This window comes from Blennius ocellaris (assembly GCF_963422515.1).
Source record: "Blennius ocellaris genome assembly, chromosome: 6".
NCBI lineage: Eukaryota > Metazoa > Chordata > Actinopteri > Blenniiformes > Blenniidae > Blennius > Blennius ocellaris.
In genome coordinates, this window is record NC_137655.1 from 5,219,311 (window position 1) to 5,235,884 (window position 16,574).

Consider the following 16,574-nt stretch of genomic DNA (forward strand, 5'->3'; position numbering starts at 1 on the left):
AAACCAGACATTTTATTTGTTGGAAAATCATGGAACCGGCTCTTTTGGTAATAAAGGTTGCAGCAAAAAATAAAAATACTGGAAAATAAAATAAAAATCTGAAAATCCAGTAAAGCTTCAGGATGAGACTCGTGGTCATAATCTTGTGGCTCATCAAGAGTCTTTACTTTCAAAGCCTGCCACCTTTTCTCCAAGACGTTTTTTTTTTTTTTTTGGTCTCGAGGATCAAAGATGAAAAAGGCCTCTGATCAGGCCTGCGAGCTAATTGGCTGGTTGCCGGGGGGGAGCACTACTGCCCCCTCTTGGACTCTGAAGGGCTTTTCAGAGGCGCCTTCAGATGAAGCACTTCAATTTGAATAATAAAAGACGGTCGGTCGTCTCGCTCTGCTTCAGTCACGACGGAGGGAGAAAACTAATCACATTACTCATCGTCTTTGATGTTTCTTCTCATAAACACGAGTCTAATTCGGCTTTTTTGGCGTTGAACCTGCAGATTGTCCACCTGAAAATGGGCATCAGCACCTCTAGAGGCTGTTTGGAGTACTGCATGAAAAAAAAATCCTTATCTACTGATAGTGCTGCGTTCTATTAAGTTAAAAATGGAATTTTATTTATGGTAAGCTACATTTTCTATGTATATATTTGTTTCTATTTAGCTGTTAGATGAAGGGAGTCTGACATGAGGCTCGTTGGATAAAACTGGTAATAAAGATCCTCAAATCCGGTCAAAACGTAGAAAAAAAACCCTCCAAAGAAACCATATTAAAAAAAAAAAGTGTGAATGAGTCCCACACGGCGGCTGCAGATGTAAATAAAGACAGTTTCTGTTTATTGACGCATAAAACATCCTTCAAACAATAAAACCATTTCAAGGTCTCTGTACAATGCTTACTAAGCAGATTTATTCATATAGAAAACGTTGGAGGGGCCAAGTTTAAAAATCACATGGCTCCTTCAGATTTAATGGCAGGTACTCTTAGGGGGAGAGAGAAAAAAAAAAAAAAAAAAAAAAAGATTTACAGCATTCCATCAACAAATATCTTTCAAGCAATAAATATGCATTTTTTTTATAAATAGTGTAAATTTACATCCAAATAAAAAATAAAAACACACACACACACAAATTAAAAGTTCATTCGGTCTATGTGCAACCCATTTTCTCTCACTTGGCTGTCGACGAAAGGTTTCCTGGAACCGAAAGAAAGAATAAAAGAAAAAAGAAAACCCATCCTGGAGTCGAAGGAGGAACGTCACGTCATTTCTTTACACGACAGAAGACTTTTTTTGTTTTGTTTTTTTTTCTCGGCGTACAAAAAAGACCTGCTATGCTAGTTATTGGTGGAGGAGAGGGGAAAATGGTGTCAAACAGATAAAAGGAAAAGAAAAATGGAGGAACAAAAACATTTTTTTAGGGGGGGGGGGGGTGGGGAAGGTCAGTAGTCTTGATCAGTTCAAACTAAATATGTACAAAACTTTATTTAACTGCTTGTGGCTTTTTTGTGGATCCCGTTTGTGGTGAAAGCGTCTGGTTGTGACGAGGAGACGCCCCTCCAGTCCACTAGGGGGAGTGACGAGCTGGCGCCCCTCTGGGTCCACCAGGGGGGGGGAGGGGTAGGGGGGTGGTTGCATAGAAGCACAGCTTTCAGCTGCCTGAGGGGAGGAGAAGCTACAGACGCAGTGTTGAGGACCGACGGCTTTTTTCTTCCTGAATATCAGAAACATTTTTATTTCTTTGTTTTTAAAAAAAAAAAAAAAAAAAAAGGAAAAGAAAAGAAAAAAAGTCTCCGGAGAGTTTCCCCCCCTCGCCGTTCTCAGGTTGACCAAATGTCGCCATCAAGAGGAAGAAGGCAGAGGACTCGCCTGCCGAGAGAAGAGAGAGACGCAGAGTCAGGCTGCGTTTCCATGACGACGTTTCAAGGGAAAACATTTGACGGCCATTTGGTGTACGGATGAGGGTGTAGTACACCGACTGAGCCACAAGGGGGAACCAACTGCACCGAACGTTTAGAGGTAGGAACCTTTGTGCAGCGGGTGTCGTTTGGCGGAGGGAGTGCGTAGTTTCTGCGCGTGGTAACCCTAAACTTTCCGTTTCAGAAAGGTTGTGTGTTTCCACGAAACAATTTCTAGTAAAAAAAAATCATTCATGCATTTTCCTTCCAGATGTGTTTCGTGCTTTCGTTCAGATGTTTTGCACAAAAGTGTATCCCTTCTTTGTGTTTCTGTTTCGGAAAAGTTTTCTTTTTAGGTGAAAACGTTTCGAGTGAAAACGCGACGTTTTTGTTACAGAGTCAACGTGTCCCTGTTGCGGTTGTTTCCGAAAAGTTTGGGCGTTGTGCTTTTCAGAAGTTTCCGATTTCAAATTAAAGCGCATTGTTTTTCAGTTTTCACTTCAGGAAGGTTTCACCTTTTTTCCCCCCAGAAATGTTTCACACCGTTTCAAGTGAAAACACACCGGCTTTTTAGTTTTTGTTTCAGAAAACATTCGCCGTTTTGCTATTCCGCGACACAACTGCTAGTGAAAACACGTTTTTGCACATCCCCCCCCCCCACAAAAGTTCCGCATGAAAATGTGTCGTGCCCTTTCCGTTTCAGAAAAGTTTTCCGATCTGACGACAATGATTTCAAATGAAAAACGAGTCATTTTTGCATTTTCGTTTCAGAAAAGTTGTGCACTGTCCTTTCAGACATGTCACGTTTCCATTTCAAAACGCCGTCGCGTAAACGCCCCCCCCCCCCCATTCTCCGGCCCCGACACTCACCAGAGTGAACTGGTCGTAAACCTGCATCAGGTCCTCGATCTTGTACTGCTCCAGCACCACGAAGTTGTCCAGGTTGCAGCTCCCCCTGCGGGCGCAGTCCTGGCAGTGCACCACGTACGTCTTCCGGCTGTTGCTCTCGCTGGTGACGAACAGCAGGTCGAACACTTCCACCTGGACGGGTAGGGGGCGACAGAGAGGCGTGAGCAACCGGCGGCGGCTCAGACCGGACGACGTGGGAGTTTTCAGTTTGAAAAACTCCCTGATCTTATTCGTTTCCCGAATAAGATCAAAGAGGATCCGTTACTTTAAATCATGGATCTGTTAAATCAAATTTCCCATCTACTACTGAAACGTTTCGATGAAACCTGACAGTCATTTCCTATAATTCAACGGTCCAGCCCAACCAGCCAATCGTGAAATGACATTGCTGTTGCTAGGCGGGAATGACTGTCTCTGTGACTCTGTCTCTGTGACTCCGCCCCCTTGCAGTATAATAGGCAGTGAACTAGACTGTTTAAGAAATGAATATAATTTGTTGGAGTGGACTTATTATGTCAGCTTAATTTTGTAAAAAATACCTTGTATATTTCTTGTATTTTTATGTAAACAGTTGATTAAAAGTGTTAAAGTATTAAAAAGTTTCATTACACACATTTATGGCTGTCAATATAAAAATCGAACCTTTTCCCACTCAGATTTTTTTGTGGGTTTTTTTTGCACTTTTAGGTTCAGTGTTTTCATGCAGTTTGTCAAAATGAGTAAATAATTGTAGAACAGAGGTGAAGTTGTATTGTGAAAAAAAAAAAAAAGACACCAAGGATTCAAGTTAAACAGTCATTAATGTTGAAATATAGACGTAAAAGCAAAAGTAGTTAAAATGGCAAATTCACCCAGACGACAGTCGTCACTCATTTACTTTATGTGCAGTTAGAAAAACTCAACTTGTTTTGCTTTAAAAAAAAAAAAGTTTAATTACTATTCATTTAAAACTTACCTGCATTGAAACAAATAAGTAAAAAAAAAAATACAAAATCCCGCTACAGAAATGTTTGATGGAGAAATAAACTGGATCTCTGAGCCGCCCTCCTCCATCTTTAGCGACGGACGGTCAACCGGTTCACCTCTGGACACGCAGGTTGTGAATTTTGGCGAGGACGCCGCGCGCCTCACCTCGCAGATGCTGCAGTAGTGCGCCGGCTCGTTCTGGCTCCTCCCGTGCCAAACCAGCTCCTTCCCGGCAGAGAGCAGCAGCTCGCGCTGCATCTGGCACTGCTTCAGGGTCCGCAGCAAGCAGTACCTGGGGGGGGGGGGTGGAGGGTGAGTGCACGCACGCACGCACACACGCACGCACACACGCACGCACACACACACTGATAGGAATCTGCCGGTCCCTCACTTGATCATCTCAAACAGCTTGTGGTCCGACACTTTGATGTTCCTGGCCATGTTCCAGGAGAGGTGGATCATGGGGACGATGGACTTGACGCTCTGCAGCTTGTTCCACTCGTAGCGCTCCACCGCCAACTTGTACTGATGAGCTGGCGACACACACACACACACACACACACTTTATTATACTATCATTTTATAGACCAATCCAAATCATTTTATATGATAGAGAAATATCTTCTGTTAAATTCAGTCGTTCCATTGTATTTATTATGTAACCCACTTCATTTATCCACCGTTTAACCTCTTTTTTTTTTTTTTTTTTTTTTAAAGGGGTCATATTATTTAGCTTTTCACCGTTTTCACACGGTCTCGTTGGTCCAAAAACGGTGTATTCCACATTTAATGCTTTTCTATTGAATGATAGGAGCTGCATTCAGGATCTGCTGTGAAAACTGAAACACGCCGGAGTGAGAGCGAGAGAGAGAGAGAGAGAGAGAGAGAGAGAGAGACAGAGAGCGAGAGAGAGAGAGAGAGACAGAGAGACAGAGAGCGAGACAGACAGACAGAGAGCGAGACAGAGAGAGAGAGCGAGACAGAGAGAGAGAGCGAGACAGAGAGAGGGAGCGAGAGACAGAGACAGAGAGAGAGAGAGAGAGGGAGCGAGACAGAGAGACAGAGAGACAGAGAGAGAGAGAGAGAGGGAGCGAGACAGAGAGAGAGCGAGAGAGAGAGAGAGAGGACACACTTTCTTCACTTCTGTGGCGTCATTCCAGGTATGGGGACGATTATTACCGTTGAAAAAACCTTTAGAAAGTGAATTTTGCATAATATGGCCACTTTAAACTCTCTATTATTGTCGAAACCTGATGACACAATGGAGCCGCTTTGATTAATTGACTTCGCTCAACATTAGAATAATAAAATCTCCTGTTCTCTGTGGAACTCGGTGTCACGGTGGTGGGCGGGGGAAAGTGGAAGGAAGACGGAAAAAGGAGGGATGAGATGAAGAGGAAACGGTGGAGGAAGGAAAAGGAGGAATACAAAGAAGGATGAGGAAGAAAAATAGAGAGGATGGAGCAAAGAAAAAGTAGGATAGATCAGGAGGAGGAATTCAGTTCATCTACAAAGAAGTTAAGTGTTGGATTAAAAAAATAATAATAACTCAATGAAACATGAACGTTTCTGGAGAAAACCAGCAGGTGGTGCAGTTTCTCCGGGTCGCCGCGGCAACGCAGAGGCTCCTCACCGGTGAGCGGGCCGACGTTCCAGGCGATGTTGTTGCACCAGCCGATGGCCTGAACCCAGTGGATGGTCCCGGTGTTGAGCCACACCAGGTCCCCGGGCCGCTGGATGAAGCGGTAAACAGGCACGTTGGTCTCGTACAGGTCCTCCAGGTTGGGCCACCAGGAGCCCATCAGGAAGTTGATGTTGTTCCTGTTGGGAGGACGGAGGCGTTCAGGAGTCGCGGCGGCGCCCGTGAAAACGCACCGTTCCAGACTAGTGCTGCGTTTCCACGGCAACATAAAAAAAAAAACGATATCCGCTTTGCACGGAGAACGCAGAAATACTGAAAACGGTGCATGAATTTTAAAGAAAGGTTGCGCTGTCCCGTTTCCATGGAGACGGAGCATTTTTCCAGAAGTTGCGTCACCCGGTTTCCATGGAGACGGGACTTTATGAAGCTGCGTTTCCACCCATTTCCATGGAGACAAGAGCGTTTTCCCCCCCAAAAAAGTTGCGGCGCCCGGTTTCCATGGAGACGGAAGACTTTTTAAAGTTGCGTTTCCCCCGTTTATACAGAGTTTAAAAATAAAGACAATAAAGAAATAAAAAGAAAGCCATGGAGAGCGTGTTCAAAAAGTTGTGCTTCCATGAAGGCTGAGCATTATCAAAAGGTTGCGTTGTCCCGTTTCTATGGAGACGGAGCATTTTTCCAGAAGTTGCGTCACCCGGTTTCCATGGAGACAGAGGACTCTATAAAGTTGCGCGGGTGTGCGACATCGTCGTGCGACACTGTCCGGGCAGTAACGGCTGCGTACGGGTTCTTCCAATAACCTCCACGGCAGCGGAACGGCGGAAACGAGGCCGTTTATGCAAGTTCCCGGCTGCTGGCGGGGAACCGGACGCACCTTTCACAGAAGTCGTTGATGACGCCCCAGTACGGCTCCGGCACGGCGAACCACTCGCAGTCCCCCGGGCCGATGTTGATGTTCACCGAGCAGAAGTTGTTGTTCTCCTGGTGGCCTGCGAACGAGAGGAGGGACACGAGTGAAGCCGGGAGGAGGAGGAGGAGGAGGGGGAGGAGCCTACTGGTCCAACATGGCGGCGTGTCCCTACCTGGCGTCCTGCTGCCTGGAACCTTCATGTAGAGCTGCACCGTATTCATGCCCAGGATGGTGTGGCCCACGTGGCTCAGCAGGTTCCCGGCGGAAACCACGCGGGCGAACGCCGGCAGCTTGCTGAGCTCCTGCAGCTGCAGCTTCCACCTGCAGGGGGGGGAGGAGGAGGAGGAGGAAGAGGTTAGAGATCAGCGGGGGAGAAGGAGGAGGAGGAGGCGCGACGTGCGAGGAGGTGAACTGACTTCTTGTCGTCCGACATTTCGATGTTGGTGCCGAACTTGATGTGCTTGAAGGGACCTTTCCTTCGTCTCAGCATGCTGAGAGAGAGAGAGAGACAGAGACAGAGAGACAGAGACATAGAGCGAGACAGAGAGCGAGACAGAGAGAGCGAGAGAGAGAGAGACAGAGAGAGAGACAGACAGAGACAGACATAGAGACAGAGAGCGACAGAGAGAGAGAGAGACAGAGAGAGAGAGAGAGGAGGATAAAGGAACAGAAGGAAAATAGAGAGAAGAGGGGAGAGAAAAGGACAGAAGAAAGAAGGGAGAGAGGGAGGAGGATAGAGGGACAGAAGGAAGATGGAGAGAGAAGGTTTAACGTTTAAACTCTCAAACGTGTTGAACATTGTCCAGGGAAACCAACCAGCCTGAGAACTGCTCTGGATTCTCATCCTATTTCTATTTAAAATTTAATAAAAAAAAGAAAAAAGAAAAGAGGAAGCTCACCTGTCGGAGGAGCCGGCCTCCGCCTCCGCCTCCTTCTTCTTCTCGTTCTCCTCCTGGAAGAGCAAAGTGAGGTTAGACGAGGGTGGAACCCCCCCCTCCCCCCGCCCCCCCGGGGCTCCGCCCACTCACCCTGAGGGACTCCTGGAAGGACGAGGCCTGGTACTGGGCGTATTTGATGATGGTGGTGTGCGAGCGGCTGCTCTCGCAGCGCCACATCTTCCTGCTGCCGCTCGGGTCCCAGTTCTCGTCGGTGGGCTGGGCCAGCTGCGTGCGCACCTCCACCAGGTGGTCGGGGTTGGCCTCCACCAGCGTCTTGGTGGAGAACAGGCCCAGGTCTGGGGAGGCGGAGAGGAGGAGAGGAGGAGGAGGAGACACGGGAGAGAGGTGGACGGTCACGCCTTGCCTTTTGTCATTTTAATCTTTTTAACCGCCGCTGGTCAGACGTTTCAAATTGAAAAGTCGTGTACGGAAACATTTGCATTCTACGAAATATGAACCGAAATACTTCTTTACACCACTTTCTAAATTATTAGGTCCATTAGACTTTTCTAAATCCTCGAGGAAAGTGACAAACCTGCATAGTTATAAAAAGTGGTATCAGTGAATCTATTGCACCGACATAAATAAGCAGTCGATATTAATTATTGCATCGATGTTACACAACATTTCCCTTGGCCGACTTTTTACACCCTTATTTCACGTCAGTCTGCGATTTAAGATTTATTGCTTTTGGTCCGAAACTCAGAAAGACGCGTCAAGAATCCTCAGAACTGAAGATTTTTTTAAATTCCAGTAACAGGACAAGCAGGAATAGTGAAACTCACTGCAACTCTGTTGTATGCGTTGAGCTGAACTTTGAATCCTATTCAATTATTTTGACTTTGAAGAAATGTAGAAGTTAACGTCACTAAGAACAACTTGAGCTGTTTAAACAAACAAAACAATCATAAGCTTTGTAAAAGAAAATCTTTGTGCAATCATCACCAGTTTACAGGACTTATTTTAATAAATAGTATTTACAGCTAAATGTTGCAGAAAAGAGTCAATTCATGATCATTTTTTTTATTAACCAGCTCGTCAGTGACATTCTAACTATTCGTACCAATTACATTTTTATAATGTCTTTATTAATCTTTAAATGAAAGACGCGTCGCCCAAAAAGCTGAATTGTAGCATAAAATGTCCTGTTTTGGTTCCAAATAACTAATGAAAAACTATTCAGCTTATTATTTTAGCACTTTGATCAAAACAATCGGTTTTAACTAACTTATAAAATGAGCTGATGTGTGTTTTTATCTCTGCAGATCCAACGGCGAACCGTCTCTTTTAAAAACGTTTGAACAGCAGCATGTTCAGACTCTGCAGTAACGTTTCCCACTTGCAGGTGGTGCTGTTGTCATACGTGTCAAATCCATCCACTGCACACTCACACACACACACACACACACACACTTTCCATCTGCATGGTTTCAGACCCACGTGAGGCTGCAGGAGACAAACATTCATCCTGCTGCTGCAGAAAACTGGATTTTCTTGATTATTTTTTTCCCCCCCCCTGCACATCCGAGAGATTTTTACCCAGTTTGAGCGCCCCGGCCAGTCCTCTGATGACGGTGACGGGGTTGGAGGCGTTGGTGCAGAACTGGTGGAGGGGGGGGAAGAAAGCGTCCCTCTTGTTTTCCAGCTGTAAGATCAGAGAGAGAGTGAGAGAGTCAGGACGTGTCGGTGGGGGGGGGGGGGGAATCAAACCGTACTTCGGTGCGGCTGTACATACGTAAATGCTCGGCGTCGGCGGGTTGAGTTTGTCCTTTGGCAGCTGGGGGGAGGGGGGCCGGGGGGGCCGAGGCGGGGGGCACCGGTCCAGCAGGATGCTGCTGGTGGACAGGCCGTTCTTCCCGAGGTTCCTTCAGAGGAACAAAGCACCCGGGTGAGAACGCACTTCGGTGACGTGGAAAGAAACACTCAAATCGTAAAAAGTCAAAGAGATAAAAAAAAACAACAACAACCTGCTTTCTGCTTTTTAAGTAAATTCTCTGGTAGCTATTATTTCTGGGGAATTGTCACAGGGAAAACAAACATATAATCCACAGGCTGGTGGCTTGTCTACATGTAAAGCTTAATAAAATATAAATAGAATTAAAATAAATATGTGAATCAGGGAAGATTAAAGAAACAGAAGAAAAATTCTCCCAAAAGCTCAAACTATTTGGACTCTTCATGTTTTTTTTCCTCCCATGTGCCTATATAGTTGAATTTCATTCGAAATATCTACTTGTATTAACAATCATAACATAAATATCGGTGTTTTTAAACAATATTGTCAATCGAATAATAAATATGTACAGTAGTAATGATGATAATAATTATTATTATAATAAATACAAATCAAATAACCAAATAAAAACATTAACATTGTTTAAATAATAAAAAAAAACAACATAAATTTCAAAACCAATAATACCCCAGACAGTGAAACAGATTTTTTGAGTGTCATCAGCAGATTTATCCTCTTTTCTATTAAAACAAGAGAAATAATAAAAGAACCCCCGGTGTTTCCCCTCCTACCTGCAGGCCTTCAGCACGTCCCCGGAGCTGGGGTAGATGGAGACGGAGGACCAGGGCGCCAGGCCCGCCGAGACCGGGCGCTGGCGGGCCGGGCTCTGGGGGTCCGGCGGCCCCTTCCCGTTCAGCGTGGGCCCCCGGCTGCTGCTGCTGCCGCTGCTGGACGGGCTGTTAAGGCAGGAGAGGCTGTTGTTGTTGGCGGCGTGAGGGTCCGCCGGGCTCGGGGAGGGCGTGGCGGCGGCGGAGGTGGAGAGTGGCGAGGACGCCACCGAGTGCCCGGAGACGACCGGCTTGGCGGCGGCGGGGGCGAGGGCGGGGGCGGGGGCGTCGCCGACCGCCTCCGAGGAGGAAGACCCCCCGTGGTCGCTGTGGTTGTTGTTGTTGTTGTCGTCGTTACCGGTGGCGTTGGCTTTTCCCTTTAGCGAGACTGAGAGCTGAGGATTGTCTGAACTGAGGGGGGCGGGGGCGGGGGAGGGGGAGCCCGGCCCGGGCGGGCCGTCCGCCGCCGCCGCCCGCGGCTGGACGTGATTAGTCAATCCCTGCGCGGGGGCGGGGCCGTCGGCACCCGATGGCGTGCTGCTGCTGCTGTCTTTGGTGTGGACCCCTGAGGTAGTAGCGTGGCGGGGGGGCGAGGACAGGTGGTTGGGCGTGGTCTGCGGCGACGTGGGGGACAGGGAGGAGGCCGAGGACGAGGCAGTGCAGGAATGTCCCACCTGATTCAGGATGCAGGTCTGGGGGGAGAAAGGCGGCGGCTCCCCATTGGGACCTGCCGAATGGGAACCTGGACCTTTTTGAAGCCCCTGGAGAGAAAGTGGGATTCAGAATCACGATAAAGTCCATCGAGAAGAAACTTTTTTTTCCCCGACGTGCTTTTCACGCTCACAGATCTGGATAGTATTAATACTGAAAAGGAGCGACGGTGTGGAGAATTAATTCACACGTCTTTGAAGGTTACAAGGAAAAGTTTTACGGATTTGCCGTAAACGAATCGGAACTTTTCAGGAACACTGAAGCTGCACAGATTTACATAAACGATAGTTGAAGCTTCAAGAAATGTCAAGTTTTTAGTGGAATAAGAAGGGAAAACGATATGATTTAAATGGTACAAGTTGAATATGGGTCTGTGTCGGAGGTTTTGGTGGGTTGATAGAACCGGATTATCGTGAAAGTCCAACAATCTGTGTTTGTACGGACCCGTTGAAGTCCAACAATCTTTACTGCGCGACCAACGGTCGCGCAGTAAAGATTGTTGGACTTCAACGGATCCGTACAAACACAGATTGTTCCTTCCTGGCTTCAACAGGTAGAAGAACTCCTTCGTCCCTTTCTAAAAGCATCTTAACCGCTGGCTCGCACGCATTTCTTCGCTACTAAAAATGCAGGAACGTGGCGATTTTCTGTCGTCCTTGTGTTGCGTATCCAGTAGAGGGCGCTGCGACTCTTTTCACGTCACGCTCCCCGTACCACGTTACTACCCATCCATGTTCCCCCACCACTTTATAAAGCGCCATTTAAGGAAAAACCAACAATCGTGTCATTTGCTTGTTAGAAAACACGCGGAAAGAGGCGTCGCCGGTTTCGTCTGCCAAGGAGGGGGAAGGGGGGGGGTCCTGACCTGAGTGGCGGCGTTGCGCTGTTGGCTCCTCCAGGTGTCGTCCGGGTGGGCCGGACTGCTGGCGGCGCTGCTGGTGCTGGGCTGGCTGGCGGCTGTGCAGTTGTGAGGTAGAGCGTTCTGCTGCGGGTAAGGCACGTTTCCGTTGCTCGCGCCGCCGCCTCCCGGCCCCGGGGCGTGGCTCTTGTCCGGGGGCCCCGGCAGCTGCGCCGCCGAGGGGCTGGAGGAGCACGAGCCGTTGGCCGTGGGCTGGCCGCCGCGCGGGGGCGGCGGCCGGACGGCTGCGTGGTTGAGGGGGGAGGGGTGGGGGGCGGAGTCGGCCGGGGGGCCGTTGGGGAGGGCCGGCCGCGGCTGGACGCTCGCCGCCTGCTGCTGCTGCTGCTGCTGCTGGCACACCTGCGCACCGACAGGAGAAATCAGAAACTCCTCGGAAACTGTGTGGTGTGTGTGTGTGTGTGTGCGTGCGTGTGTGTGTGTGTGTGTGTGTGTGTGCGTGCGTGTACCTGCTGCTGATGCTGCTGCATGAGAGAGAACTGGTTCTCCAGCTGCTCCAGCATCTGCAGCTGGGGGGGCTTGAGGTTGGCTCGGTTGGTCCGCAGATGTTCCAGATGCTGCACAGTTCAGGACAGAGGTGATCTCAGCAGGGCGCCGGGAATTGGGATCGACTCGGCTAAACAAGTGTGGAGCACACGACTGCAGATCGACGCGCGCAGTCAGGCTTGGATCTGATGTCTTCGTCGGTAATCTCAGATTAGATCATTCGATAAATGGCTTGATGGCAAGTCGGTTTGAAATACAACAACGACAGACGAGGAAAAGGTCTAAAGGAAAAGATAATCGTGTGCACATACGTTGGTTTTTAAGTGAATCTCCTCCAATCTGATCCAACTGGTGACGTTATTTATTTTGATCTACAAGCAGGGGTGTCAAACTCATTTTAGTTGAGGGGCCAATCAACCTAATCTGACCTCTGGAGGCCCAACAAGTCAAACGTAACATATTAAACTCCAGATATGGACAAATGCACAGTCTTTCCTTCTTTTGTAACTGCAAGAATTTCTGTCTATTATGAAATATACATATTAAAGGAAATCAGATATTATTATATTTGCAAAAAACAAACCCTCAGTCACCTGTATCTGGATATCGTGTTTCTATTCAGGGTTAAAACAATTTGTCATCTGGAAATTGTTTTGAGTTTACGTGTCTAAAGTATCACTTCACATAAATTGGACTCGTTGTTTTATTGTGAAAGGCGTTGCGTCATGCGACCTCCACAGATGCATTAATGTCGGGAGTGAAATTCTGACCAAGGGCAGTTTTCAATGTCATTTTTGACAATCTAGTGTTTTTAGATCAGCCTTTTGTCAGTTTTTATTTTTATACTTCACACTTCAAAAATCACATGGCGGGCCGGTTCTACACCCCTGATCTACAGCATTAACGTCCAGGCGTCTTCCTACCTGAAGCTTTTGTGGCGTCAGGTACCAGCTGGGGATTTGCTGTTGGTTGGGACACGAGTCTGCAGCTCCCTGTAACAGCAACATTAAAAAAAAAACACATGATTTATCCCCCCCTTTTCATTTTTCCCCCCGATCAGAAACTCCAGCGGTCACCGCCTTGCTCGTCGTACCTTCACCGGGCTGGCGGTGCGTTTCTTCTTGGCGGGGCTGGCCTGCGGGTCGGTGTGGTTGCTGGACTGGCCTGCCTCCCCTTTACAGGCCTGCAAATCCAGCAGAGACGCAGCTTGTGAGGAAACGGCACGCCGACGTCACGACCAAACAAGGTTTTGCGAACTCTGCTGCGCGGTGAAGGGCATGCGCGGTGACGGGGGGGACACGGTTTCCATGCATGGAAGACGATGCGCGTGTGAAAGCCTCTGATCCACGTGTGGATTTAGTCCAGAGGTGTTCAATCCGCTGTCCTGCTTGTAAAGTGGCTCTCTGCGGAGATTACCGTTTGATTTACTGGATCAGAAAGATGCAGGACAAACAGAATTATCCCACAATAAAAAAAAAATAAATAAATAAATGAATAAAAGAAAAACAGCATCATTTCCATCCATCCACATGTTAAAACTTGAATGATTTGTTGAGCTTTTCCAAATTATTGGCGTGGTGCGATGGTGCAGATGAAACAGGATGGAAATGTGCAGCCAGAATGAAGCAGTTTGGGCAGGTCACATCGAGGCCCCCGTTGCCACGGCAACGATTTCATGTGAAAATGCGACGACGGCGCTCGCTGGCGGTGTAAACGGTGGGGAACTAGATTCTCTGGAAACGCCTGTGGTGCTGCCCCTAATGGCTAAATTTTGTGGCGATTAATCTTTCAACTAATTTTCTGTTTAATCAATTAAAAAAAAGAAAAAGAATGACATGGTTATTGTCATTACATTACCTTTTATATTGAATACAACTCAGAGGCTAAAACATAAAAGCTCATGAAACACCATGAAAAATGTAAACAATTAGTTTATTAAATTTAATAATGATGAATAATAATCAGATACTTGCATTCAGTGGTGAATCGATCAAAGAAAAGTAGATAAACTCAAATTTGGCCTTTTTTTTTTTTTATTTTTTTTTTTTATAAATCAGCCCAGAATCACCATTTTTTAGAAGCAGTGGCTGCAGGACTGTTACATAATCTTTTTAAAGAGTTTTTTAAAGGTATTAAATGTAAATCTGTAAATTCAATACATCGAATGCTTGGAGGGGAAAAAAATGCCGTGTAAACGCGCGACTTATCTGAAACAAAAACCACGCGTTTTCACATGAAGCGTCGCCGTGGAAACGGGGCCTGAGATGCGCCGACGTGGCGATGGGGGGTTGATACAGCTAAAGTTGGTCTCAAACAGGATCTGCGAGTTAGAACCATTCAGACTGCGTCGCTAAAGGAGTGGAGTCTACTCGGGCGAGACATGCATTGGTTTTTACTGCAATGATGCACGAGGCGCGTGCATCTTTGCAGAAAGCAGCCGAGCGGCGTCGCTTGGAGTGTCTCCGGAGAGAACGACATGCTGGTCGGTAAATAAACACCAGGCCTCGCTCCGATTCCTTCACATCACTTTGTATTGTAAAGCTCAGATGAAACACTGCGAGAGCCGCCAATTAATTAACTCCACTTGTTGGTTTTCGGTGCGCGATAAATAATGAAATGTCTGTTTTGAAGCGCAGCCAGTATCTGCTTTATATTCTTTCCGTTTACTGTATTTTCAACTTGTGGGAAGGAAACAAAACAAAAAAATAATACTGAACAGGCTGGTCTTCACTGGTGCATGTCTGAATGCAAAGATCGTCAATTTGAGATATTATAACAAAAAAAAGCCACATTTTCTTGTGTATTGAAGATAAAAAAAAAACTCATCAAGATGAGTTAAAGGGTTAAAAGTGAATTTAATCTGTGGAGTTGAACTCAATATTAAATGTAGCTCATTTAGAACTTCCAGAAAAGGTGTAAAATACAGAATAATTGAGGTTTACAGCTCAAAGTAATGAGAGAAAAGGAAAGATCATTAATTATGACCTCGCTGTGTTTATGCTCTTTGGATGTTTCTACTTTATTTTCATGGGGTTTTGTTTGTAAGCTGCATATATTCTATGTTGTTCCATAGAATTTAGAAGTCATGACAAAAAAAAATAAAAAAAATAAATAAACCATCTATATTAAAACATGAAATTTGACGGATTTTGTATTATGATTTTGTTTTCATTTTTGACATTTGAACTTGAGTCACGTTCAAATGTCAAACGTGAAAAATCCAAATCATTTGATCGGAGTGTGAAATGAGAGCGAGGCCTGGACCAGAGAGTCTGAGAGGTTCTGGGGTTACTGGGTCTCACCTGCTGTGCCTGTGCAGTGTTCAGGGCCCCCTGCCTGGACGTGAGCTCAGCAGGAATGGGGAGGCTCCACGCCTCCTCAATACTAGGAAGCATTTTACTCTTACTCTGCAGACTACCTGGCTGAAGGTTACACAACTGAGCCTACGGAGAAATTGTGTGAGACACAAACTTTAGTGCGGGACTCGTCGGGCAAGAGAAGGCACTGTACCGCAGGTCATTCACAGGAATGTTCAATGCTCATGAGACAAAGTGAGGGAGGAAATTAAAACAACAAAAACAAAAAACAACAAAACACCAATATGAATTAGTATTCATATCTCTGTGGTCAGAAATCAAAATGACAGAAGCACAATCTGCATTTTAGGAAGCTGCTCGCTTTGGCAATGCTGGGGAATTTTCACAGCACTCCATCACTCGCTCACTCCATCACTCACTCCCTCACTCGCTCACTCCATCACTCGCTCTCTCCATCACTCACTCCATCACTCGCTCTCTCCATCACTCACTCCCTCACTCGCTCTCTCCCTCACTCATCACTCCTTCACTCGCTCACTCCATCATTCACTCCCTCACTCATCACTCCATCACTCACTCCCTCACTCGCTCTCTCCCTCACTCATCACTCCTTCACTCGCTCACTCCATCATTCACTCCCTCACTCATCACTCCCTCACTCGCTCTCTCCCTCACTCATCACTCCCTCACTCATCACTCCCTCACTCATCACTCCCTCACTCATCTCTCCCTCACTCATCTCTCCCTCACTCATCTCTCCCTCACTCATCTCTCCCTCACTCGCTCTCTCCATCATTCACTCCCTCACTCGCTCTCTCCCTCACTCATCACTCCCTCACTCGCTCTCTCCATCATTCACTCCCTCACTCGCTCTCTCCCTCACTCATCACTCCCTCACTCGCTCTCTCCATCACTCACTCCCTCACTCGCTCTCTCCCTCACTCATCACTCCTTCACTCGCTCACTCCATCATTCACTCCCTCACTCATCACTCCATCACTCGCTCTCTCCATCACTCACTCCCTCACTCGCTCTCTCCCTCACTCATCACTCCTTCACTCGCTCACTCCATCATTCACTCCCTCACTCATCACTCGCTCTCTCCATCACTCACTCCCTCACTCGCTCTCTCCCTCACTCATCACTCCTTCACTCGCTCACTCCATCATTCACTCCCTCACTCATCACTCCCTCACTCGCTCACTCCCTCACTCCCTCACTCATCTCTCCCTCACTCGCTCTCTCCCTCACTCGCTCTCTCCCTCACTCGCTCTCTCCATCATTCACTCCCTCACTCGCTCTCTCCCTCACTCATCACTCCCTCACTC

General features: G+C 47.2%; 1 protein-coding gene across 1 annotated transcript in view; it reads right to left on the bottom strand.

The window, feature by feature from the left end:
• Positions 1-881: 881 nt before the first annotated feature.
• The window catches only part of kdm6a (lysine (K)-specific demethylase 6A), a 42,483-nt gene continuing 26,790 nt past the window's right edge, over positions 882-16,574 (bottom strand). Inside the window, exons 13-30 of the mRNA XM_080497656.1 lie at positions 15,232-15,372; positions 13,023-13,112; positions 12,853-12,921; positions 11,893-12,000; positions 11,393-11,785; positions 9,781-10,577; positions 8,990-9,119; positions 8,794-8,899; positions 7,345-7,550; positions 7,216-7,268; positions 6,733-6,807; positions 6,489-6,637; positions 6,281-6,395; positions 5,398-5,585; positions 4,156-4,297; positions 3,930-4,056; positions 2,760-2,930; positions 882-1,860 (exon numbers count right to left, since the gene is read on the bottom strand). Of these exons, the coding sequence (XP_080353782.1) occupies positions 1,834-1,860; positions 2,760-2,930; positions 3,930-4,056; positions 4,156-4,297; positions 5,398-5,585; positions 6,281-6,395; positions 6,489-6,637; positions 6,733-6,807; positions 7,216-7,268; positions 7,345-7,550; positions 8,794-8,899; positions 8,990-9,119; positions 9,781-10,577; positions 11,393-11,785; positions 11,893-12,000; positions 12,853-12,921; positions 13,023-13,112; positions 15,232-15,372 (3,087 nt within the window). The 3' untranslated portion in view covers positions 882-1,833. The remainder of the gene's footprint in view (positions 1,861-2,759; positions 2,931-3,929; positions 4,057-4,155; positions 4,298-5,397; positions 5,586-6,280; positions 6,396-6,488; positions 6,638-6,732; positions 6,808-7,215; positions 7,269-7,344; positions 7,551-8,793; positions 8,900-8,989; positions 9,120-9,780; positions 10,578-11,392; positions 11,786-11,892; positions 12,001-12,852; positions 12,922-13,022; positions 13,113-15,231; positions 15,373-16,574) is intronic.